This window comes from Bos mutus, chromosome 7 (genome assembly GCF_027580195.1).
Source record: "Bos mutus isolate GX-2022 chromosome 7, NWIPB_WYAK_1.1, whole genome shotgun sequence".
NCBI classification, from domain to species: domain Eukaryota; kingdom Metazoa; phylum Chordata; class Mammalia; order Artiodactyla; family Bovidae; genus Bos; species Bos mutus.
This window is the reverse complement of record NC_091623.1, coordinates 24,277,691-24,287,775: the sequence shown is the minus strand read 5'-3', so window position 1 is coordinate 24,287,775 and position 10,085 is coordinate 24,277,691. Positions and strand designations below refer to the sequence as shown.

The window sequence follows — 10,085 nt, the reverse complement described above, 5'->3', positions numbered from 1 at the left end:
TGCCCGCGTCCGCACGGAAGGGTGATCTCCCTGCCCACTCTGTCCCACGCAGAGCCTGGGCTTCCACACTTACAATCCCAAAGCAGCTCCTTGGTTTTAGGAAATAAATCTAGCCAACTTGGTAATGGACCTTAAAGTTGCCCCCCTCTCCCCGCCATTCTAATAATAATTGGAGTGGAAATTAATTGGAGGGTTCTCTTGCACTGATGACATCTGTCAAGCAACCAGACACGTGGGTTTTGCTAAATTCTTTTTATTTTTTGTTTAAATTTTCACTTCGATTTTAATTCTTGAAGAACAGCCTCGACAACATATATCGCACTCATTATAAGAAGCAAAGGGTTATATCAAAAATTATTAGTATAGAATCACAGGAAATCTGGTTTGGAACCAGAAAAAAATACAAAACAGATATAGATACATAGACACAGGACAATTTTTTTTATAATTATTTGGAAAATGTTATTTTCCCCTAATTCTTGTTTCTTTTTTTATGTGCATACGATGTTTAAATTTTACAAAAAAATGAAAATAAAGACTAGTATTTTACAAAATGAATAACAATGTCTGTGTGTGTGTGGTGTGTGTGTCTGTGTGTGTGTTTCTACATAGGATTCGGTCCACTTTCATGGGTGTTGTTTTCTGTACAGAATATATCCACATCCGTCCACAATAAATCCTGGAAGGTCCTTTAGTCTCCTTCTGTTTTATTAAAATTTTCATGGTCCTCTCTTCCCAAATTGGTTTTCTTTTTCTCACCAGACACAAGGGTCTGTTTTCTTTCCTTTCCAACGTATTCCCGGATCTGATACTAAAAAGAGTCTCTCTCTCTCTTTTTTTTTTTCTCCAGGTTTGCAGCTTCGGTTTGCCTGTCTGCGCGGTGGGCGGCTCCTGTCGCCCCCGGCCCTCCTCCCCGCCTGCCCGGCCCTGCCGCACCCAGCATCGGCCGCCTGGTGTCTCCGCGGCTTTGGAGTCCACGGCCCCCCGCCGGTGCTGTGAGTCTCTAGGGGCTGGGGGCAGGTGGGAAGCGCCCAAGGTCTAGGAGCACTGGATGGACATGTAAGGCCAGTTGAAGCTGCTCCCGGATAGTAACATGTCGCGGATGAGAGTTTCGATGGGGGTTTTACCTACCAAACGGACGAAGAAGAGTTGCTCGATGACCGAGGACGACACGGTGCGCAACGAGGGCAGCCGCAGCAGCAGTTTGCCGAAGCGGCTGGGCTGGTTAGGGTACTGGCTCCTCACATATTCCTCCAGCGCGCACTGCGACTTCTCTTGGAGGCTTTCGATGTGGGCCGCATCCGACAGGCCACAGGCGTCTGCCCGCGCGGCCACAGCAAGGAGAGATCAGGGGAGGGGCACACGGTTAGGTCAGCTACCAGCAAGGCCACAGACAACACGCCATTCCGTTTTTTTTAATAAGAAGCAAAGGGGGGGAAACAAATTGGAGGAAAAAGAAAAATCCTCCCCGTGGCTCCCTACTCCTTCTTCCCTATTTCCTTCCCCCCAGCCCCCAAGACCAATAAAAATATAAATCAAATCCCCACCATGCCTAGGGGAGCCGAAGAGAGGAGCGCACACTTGCAGACACACTCTCTCTAGTTCCTTTGTGTTTCCTCTTTCACCTTTGGGTTAAATAATGTACGATGCTGGAGCCATGTTTGCTATACGGAGCAACCTGGCCTCCGCCTGCAGGGGAGCATCTTTTCCGCTGTGCTCATTAAAGGAAGGACTTCTGCCCCCTTTGCCCCGGATTTTTGGGGTGTCCAGGAGCCCTGAAGAAATATGCAGCCTGGAGGCGGCTCTGAAACACTTCTTGGGAGTCCCTCTCTCAAACCCAAACGACCCCAAGCAGGAGAACCTAGATTGTGTAGTGATCAGACGCATGGGAGGGGGTAAGGAATTGTAGGCTGGCAGAACCTGCAATCAGATCAAGTCCAGGCTTTAGCAAGATAGGATTTGCGATCCACTATCTATGCAAGCAAGAGGTCTGCAGCAAATCCTTAGTGAGGGTGAACACTTCTATCGGTGCCTTAGATCAAGTAATTGAAAACTGGTCACATCTCTGTAAGCTGTATAATAATCAGAAGGAATATGGCTTAGTTACTTTAGGCTGCAGAAAGGAGACAACTTCAGCTATCAGACACAAAGCTGGGCTGGGGGCAGCTGCTGCTGCTGCTGCTTGAGAACTGGGCAGTGGGGGCTGAAGGAGGATTTGGGGAGACAGGCTTCCTGTCACAGGACTAAGAGAGAAAAATGCACTTATATGCAAGGAAACGTCTGAAAACCCGTGTGTTTAATCTCATGTCAACCAGCGGCTCTTCTTGGTCTACTAAAAATATTTTGAGACAGCAGCTTATACTGTATCAACGAATCAGAGGCAAGCCAGTGGAGGGGAAGGTGGAATCAGAGGAAGCGAAGGCTTCTCCTAGTTCAAACACCCATGTTGTTTCCTGTATTAATAATAAATATTTAAAAAAACAGGAAGATCACAGAGGAGCCCTTAGCCAGTCAGGAGGTTGACTAGAGATCAAAGACGGAGTTTGCTAATATATAGATAGATCTGGGAAGAAATGCATGGCGATGCCCCCCCTCCCCCAAGGACTCTGTCTACTTGTGAATGGGCAAGTGTAACCCAAAGAAGACACAGAGAATGATTCAAAGAGGAACCTGTGTCTGCTGAGTTTCTTGAGCTTTATGTCTCTATTTCAAGAACTGGGACTTACAAAGCATTCTAACACCTTCATCTACAAGGCTATGGCCTTGAGCAAAAATACAAATAAAACCAGTGATAATTCAAGAACTTCTGAGGCAGGTCTCCTTTGACCCCAGATCCAGATTGGGTTCCTTTCAGATGTCTAATGACTCTAGCCGGCCAGTCGGGTGCATCCACACTAGCCTGACTTGGGAAGTCAGGGAGATTTTATGGCTACAGGCTGAGGGCAGGAGCACTTTGGTGCTTCAGTGCTTGGAGAGGGGACCCTGAGGTCTGCCCTTAGCTCTGCAGGCTAACCTGATCCTGCTCTATGACCCCTGGGCAGACTCATATTTACATATATCTTGCTTTACAGGCTTTATCTGCCCCTTATGGCACAGGATCCCACTCAGCCTTAGAAAATGCAGCATGCAAGGGACTCACTGGCACCCCAGCAGATTTTTTTTTTTTTAAAGACCCACATGGCATCTCTTTGGATCTGTAAAATATGTATCTGATGTTTACACTTAGGGCCCCCAGTGTGCAAGGTCACTACCTGTCCCCCAGCTAGGCAACTCCCAGGGAGCTGGAAAGGCATGCCTGGGCCCTGTGTTTGCTTCCTTGTCAGAGTTCTTTCCTGCTTTGAAGGTAGGATGCCTGTAGCTGGGCCCCTGCTGCAAAGTGCCAGCCGGCCAGCACTGTGGCCTCCTCCAGGGCAGAAGCCCTAGACTGGGTCTGGCTTTGCACTCTAGATATTCATTCCTACTCCATATATTTTTGCCACAGGATTCCCCCAACTGTGGAGTGATAGTGTGAGCTCTCAGACCAAGTAGGTGGTTGAGGCAGCAAAACTAGATGAGCAGGGGGTGAGATCCAGTATATATTTACACTCCATGAGTTATACCCCAGATAAGAAAAGGAGGCAGAATGTGCAAAATCCATGTCTCGCTTTTTATATGGGAGTGTCAATGTGGGAACCCTCGATATTTCCTCTACAGTGTATGGAAAAGAAATTATGTAAATAAATAACCATTACCGCTCAGGCCTTCCCGGCTTAGCCTTTGTAGTGCAGAGAATGTATTTCATGTTGTGCATTCAGAAGAGTTTAGTGTTCAGGAAATATAGATGTAATCAGCTGCCATAACTAGAAATCAAAGTTATTATTGTGCTGAAAATGGATTTATTGTATTTATGTTAACTAGATGGCTCCTTTCAGGGAAAGTCTCATTTATTTGAGAGAATATTTAGGTGTATGAATTAATGAATTTTTTTTTAAGTAAGTTCAGGTCATGACCTAGTCCTTGGATGCCGTCCAGAATATTAAGGATTAAACATACCATCCGGAGGCCAAATGTGAAAACCACCACAGGGAACCCCCGTGCCAGCTTCAAATACTTAGCCGGAGCAAACCTCGTTGGACAATATGTCTAAAACTGTCTTTTCCATCATTCAAAGTTTGCTTAAAAGTTGGATGACTTTGAGAAGGCTTCCCATGAATTCCCTTCTGGCTAGCAATCAAAACAAGTTTAGTCAAAAGTGGAAATGTGTTATATGGAGGGGGGGGGTGAATTACTACTGACAGCTCTATTTCCATTTTCAGATAGTCTTCTTGCAATTTTCCCAACAAAATAATGTCATTGTTCACTTCTCGGCCTCCCCTGCACCTTGAAGACTTGGTTTAAGAAATGTCTTTAGGAAAACTTTTTTTTAAAAAAAGAAGACTTTTCACAGGGACATTTTAGGATGGAAAGTTGAAAGAAAAGCATGAATAATTCCACAATCTTCCCTGCAGCCTGCACGGTCCTCGCCTCTCTCTGGGAAAGGGCAGGAGATCAGAAAAGTCAAGGGGGTTCAAAGAACCTTAGGAGGGGACAAGGAAAAGGGAGGGAGACTTTGCTTGAGAAGACCTCTGTCCAGCTCCAAGTCACATTTCTGCTTCAAGACACCTCACTGGGTGAGATTTTAAAACCCCAGCTTCCCCGACACTGGCTTGCTTCCTGATTAATTTGGCTAAAGAGCTGGGTAGTGGAGAGCCAGCCAGGCCCTAGGCCTGCCAGAACTAAAGCAGCCGGGTCGCTACTTCCCAGGCTCTTTGTCACTTTTGAAAAACACGTTTCCATCAAGAAGACTTATTAAGATAAAACGCATTCAAACACCGAGGAGGCGATTCAATAAATCTTCCATTTGTTTTAAGGTTCTCACTTTATCCTCTTGCAAAGAATAACTCCCTCTCCCACTAGCAGACCTGCATTTGCACTGAAAGTAAAAGGGGGGCAGTCCAAGTCCATGGCTCAGGCCACCCTGCATACAAATGAGATGCTCTTGTCTAAATAAATTATCTGCTGTTCAGATCGATATTAATACTACATTTGCTACATTACAATATTGTGCAAATTTAAGAGTCATTTTAATACAATGTAAATACGATTCTTCACGCATGAAAGCCAGGAAATATTGATAGATTATACCACTGCTTACTGTTCAGCAAGGCCTTGGGAGAGGGGTTTTGCCATCCCTACTCAAGAATGGTTTTAATTTGGCCTTTGGAGGTCCTGGCTCTAGGATAGATTTATTAGGATGGTTTATTTGTTCTCTGAATGGAGGAATTAAAAACAATAGCGCCAATAACGGTGGTAAAAACGGCAGCTAACTCTACTCACAGTGGGCAAGGCCGGAGACCCAGTCTGAGCAGCTCTGTTCCCCACCAGCGTCCTTTCTGGCTTTGTTTATATTTCCCCCCATTACCTGCTGTCCTGGGTGTTTATATGTTTCCCTCTTGCAGGTTACAATAATAAAAGGGGGGCAGTGTTCTCAGAGGCTCAGACGAGAGCCTTCAAAGGCTACGCTAATGCACTTTCCTGGAAGTTAATTTGAACCATCTATCATAAGAGAAATTGTTAACATGCATGTTACCACTGCCTACATTTAATTCGATATTTTTAAGGCACTCTGTTAAATTTCCAACGTTCGTGCGCCTCGCATGGGCTATGAGATTTATCTCCGGGCGGGAATCCTCGCATACTTGCGGGTTCTCCGGCATTGCTTTTGTTTTTTATCTTTCTTGTTTAGGTCGAATCCATTTTTTACGACCCTCAATAACCTCAGCAACTGCAAACATGAATGGTTTCCGATAAGGGAAAATCAGGCAGCCATAAAGCGGGATTATTTATGATTTATTTGCGCGGATTCTTCTCTTGCCACCTCTCCGTGTGTGTGTGCCTCACTGTGTCGGGAAACTCAGCCAGGGACCGTGCCACGCAGAGGAGAAAGCCACGTTCCCACGTTCCCTTCCTTTCCTCTCCTCCCCCAGAAACGCCGAGCTCAGGCACACACGCGCGCACACACATCGCACACACATGCACACCGCACACACGCGCGCAGCCAGACGGATCCACGGCACCGCCTCCCCGTCACCGCCCCCCCCAACTCCGACCCGGCCAGACACGCGCCCGCCGCCGCCGCCGCCGCGCCGCGTGGGGCTCCAGGCCGCCGGACCGGGCCGAGCCGGGCCACCGAGCGGCCCGCAGCCGCACCGCCTCGCCTCCCGCACCGCCGCGCTCCCAAGATGGCAGCGGCGCTACCGGCCGCTTCCCTCGCGCGGGCACCGCAGGCTCCGGGCTCGGCCCGGCCTCCCGCGGACCGACGAGGGCCCGGGCCGCCCCGGGAGCCGAGGCGCGGAGCGGGGCCGGCGGGCGGGCGCTCCCGGCGCCGGCCTGGCCCTCCCAGCGGCCGCAGCCTCACCTGACGTGAACAGCACGATGGCTTTGAGGCAGCTGTACTCGGCCGAGTCGACGTGCAGCGCCTTGAGCTTCTCCACCTGCTCCTGGAAGATGCGGATGTGGTCCATGAAGGCCACGACGCGGTCGGCGGACATGGGCGAGGCGTGCAGGCCGGCGGCGGCCAGCAGCGGCGCCACGTGCAGCGGCATGGAGCACTGGGCTGCGTTGAGCACGAACAGCTCGCTCCAGGTCAGGCGGAGCAGGGACACCTGGTCGGTGATCTGCAGATCCGGGAAGAAGGGGATGTTGCGGGCCCACTCGACGGCGCTGAAGAGCAGGCGCGCGGCCAGCTCGCAGATGTTCTCGATGCCCATGATGTTGTTGGGCTGCATGCACTGGCTGCCGTAACGCGACGTGGGGTAGGGCTCCGCGCGCAGCAGCAGCGAGATGTAGCCGGACAGGTAGCAGTGGCCGTTGAGGGGGTCCCCGTTGGTGAGTGCGTACTGGCCTGGATTGGGTTGAGTGGGAGGCATTCTTCCTCGCTGAACCGCTGACAAAAAGAAAGAGAGAAAAGAGGCAATGTGCATCCAGGGGGCTTGCGAACAGTCCGGGCCGCCCCGCAGCGCACCGACACAATGCGGAGGCTGGTCTCCGCGGCCACCAGCGCCGAGCATCTTCCTTGGCGCTGGCCTTCACTCCCGGCCCACACCCGGAGGAAGACGGCGTAGGGGTGAAGCCCTCCAGCTCCGTGGCTCGATCCGCCCGGCCATCTCGGGCGCTCTTGTCCACCCCAGACCCAGGCAGAACTAGGCCTGAGTTAAGGGCTTCCCCGCTCCAGCCCAGAGTGACCGAGAAAGTGCACCCCAACCCCTCGACCACCACCAGGTCACACGCAGATTAATGACATCCCACTCACCCCTCCAGAAGGAACCCAATCAGGATAAAACAAAAACAAAAACCAGGCGAAACCAGAGAAAAGGTTGTGGTTCTAGGCACATGCCTAGCTGCCTCTTCATTTGCAAGCAAGCAGGTTTTGTTCAAAACATTTCCATATTCTCTAAAAATGCTATGGAATTATCCTTAAAACAGACAGAAGTTACATACCCTACTCACCACTTACAACTTTTGAATAGCAAACTAGTATCCTGCACCCCTCCCCTATCCCCTCCTCCCCACCACCCCACACAAAGTTCTCACTGTTAAAAACAACAGAAAATTGAAAAAAAAAAAATCAAGAAAGAAGTTGAACTTACAGTAGCCAAACATTATTGAAAAAAGTGGAAAATATAATTAATGTCTGTCCTGTGAGGTGCCACAGCAACCTGCAGCCAGCTTTTGCCCAGTGAATGCACGAGCTTGCAACTGCAAAAACACTGGATTCATTAACCATCTGAATGCAGAACGTAAGCATGCTTTGAGTTCTTAAAGCTGACCAAAGTTTTTTTTTTTTTTTATGTATATGTTTTACTTCAACAGTGCCAGCGTTTTAAATTGCCATGTAAACAAAGACAACTTTAGGAAAAGTTAGGGCTACTGAACTCTCCCCCCCCCAACAAATTAATATAGATATGTCCATGTAGACGTAGCTTTCTTAATTCAGGTTGTACACTATTTTCTTAAGTTTGCACTGATTCTCATTTTAATGCAAGCCTCAATGCAATTTAAACTCTTAAAACATAACTGGCTAGAATACTTTTTTCTAATTATAGTTTTGAACTTGGCAGTTATTTTTCAATTAAATGAGAGTACAATTCAAAGTTTGTTTTTTTTTTTTTCCTTCAGATGCCTATAAAATCTCCCTGGAGCTAGAAATGAAGTCGTCATATTTGCCTGCTCCTTGAGATCTGAAGAAATTCAATTTCTTTTCTTGTGGCATATAAAATATAATTTTAAAGTCAATTACAAGAAGAAGTAATCTGCATTCTGCAAAATTGACTGGTTTGCTAATTTGACTATAAGACATCTTTAATGATTGTCAGGAGATAAACTTTAACTGTAAATGGCTAGATATATTTATAAGAAAAGTGCTGCATTTCTTGCCACATGAACATGAAGCATATCTAAATACAACATCAAAAGTTGTGTTAAAAGAAACCAAAGCCATACAACACAGGGATTAAATGATGTCGAAGCTCATGCCAGCTGCAGTCTATGCATTATAGCCAAATCAGAAGGATCGGTAAATGCCGTTGTTAATTGTAATTTGTATGCAGTATTTAAACAGAGGGTGGAGTTTGATGAAGAAATAAAACGAGTATCATGCTTAAAAAAAAAAAATGACACGACTATGAAAGCACGGTTCAGTCACAAACTTTCCTTTGAAAGTAGAGGGGTGAAAACAAGGCCACAGCTCTGGAGGAGGCGGCCCCAGCTCGGTGGAGAGGAGAGGGAACCAGTGAACAGGCCAGAAGCCCCCCCTCGCCCCCCTTCCCTCCTAATTAGACCTACAAGTGCAATAAATCTCACTCCTCTTTTTCCAAGCTAAGCTTCCAAAAGGATGATGCAGTCAGGGATCTATGGTTCAGAATCCTCCAGTCTCCTCCAGCCCTCCCCCATCTTAAATAAAGGGCAATGAAGACATGGAGAGGAAAGGGGAATGAAAAAGAACAAAAACACAAAAACCACAGAAACCGAGTTTTCTGGGGGTAATAAGCAGCCCTCCCCCCAAGTTCATGCCAGCACAGCTCCAAGCATCCTCACGCACACGCGGGAAAGAGACACACACCGAGCACATCCAAGACAGAGGGAGGGGATTTTCCAGCACAGCTCACGATCCTAGGGGCACCGTCCCGAGCAGGCAGCGGGCGGGGTGGAGAAGCCGGGGAGACGAGCGCAGGCCGGGAGGGGGAGACAGCGGCAGCGAGCTGGGGCGGGGGGTAGGGGGTGGGGTGGGGGAGACGCCGGGGGAGGAAGGCAGCGGGGATGGGGGGAGCTGGGACGGGCCGGGACCGCAGGAGCCCCAGCCCCAGACAGCAGCCACCCCCGCGAGAGAGGGAGAGAGAGAGAGAGAGAAAGAGGGCCGGGGAGGCGGGCGAAGCTCCGGGAGAAAAAGCACGGAAGAAATATTCACCTTCCCGCCTCATGCCCACTTTCAGGCACTTCTTGAGGCGGCAGTATTGGCACTGGTTGCGGTGGTGCTGGTCGATGGGACAGTTCCTGTTGGCACGGCATGTGTAAGTTAAGTTCCTGCGGACGCTCCTCTTGAAGAAACTTTTGCAGCCCTCGCAGGTGAATTGGCCGTAGTGCTTGCCGCTCGACTTGTCCCCGCACACCACGCACTCGATGTGCTGCTGGCTCTGGCCCGAGCCGGGCGGGCCCTGGCCCTTGTCCCCTGCCGTGCCGGGGGTGGCGGGTGCTCCGGGCTGGCCCGGGGTCTGCGGCGTGTGCGGCGCGCCCGAGCCCGCCTGCTGCTGCTGCTGCTCGCCGGCGCCGCCGCCGCCGCCGCGGGCCGCCTGCGCTGCGGGGTTGGGGCCGCCGGGGTTGCCCCCGGCCACGTCGTCCTGCGGATCTCGCCAGCTGCTAACTACCATTGCCATATCTTTGGGCCCGGGGAGCGCTGGGGGGGAGCCGAGCTGCTCGCCGAGGGCCGCGGGGCGCGCGGGCGCGCTGGGAGGGGAAGGGGAAGGGGAAGGGGGGAGGGGGCGGGGGCGGGGGGCCCGCCCGGCGCCCCG

General features: G+C 50.2%; 1 protein-coding gene across 1 annotated transcript; it reads right to left on the bottom strand.

The window, feature by feature from the left end:
- Nucleotides 1-237: 237 nt before the first annotated feature.
- Nucleotides 238-10,085, bottom strand: NR2F1 (nuclear receptor subfamily 2 group F member 1). The gene is made up of 3 exons (XM_070373129.1): nucleotides 9,485-10,085; nucleotides 6,437-6,964; nucleotides 238-1,319 (listed from the first exon to the last, which is right to left on the bottom strand). Exons 1-3 carry the CDS (start codon nucleotides 9,948-9,950, stop codon nucleotides 1,039-1,041), a joined length of 1,275 nt encoding a protein of 424 aa, XP_070229230.1. The 5' UTR covers nucleotides 9,951-10,085; the 3' UTR covers nucleotides 238-1,038.

Excerpts from the sequence above, each read along its gene's own strand:
- NR2F1 (XM_070373129.1), bottom strand. The coding sequence starts at position 9,950 with ATGGCAATGGTAGTTAGCAGCTGGCGAGATCCGCAGGACGACGTGGCC. Across the intron at positions 6,965-9,484 it reads AGTGGGCATGAGGCGGGAAG|CGGTTCAGCGAGGAAGAATG; the intron begins GTGAATATTTCT and ends TCTTTTTGTCAG. Across the intron at positions 1,320-6,436 it reads CATCGTGCTGTTCACGTCAG|ACGCCTGTGGCCTGTCGGAT; the intron begins GTGAGGCTGCGG and ends CCGCGCGGGCAG.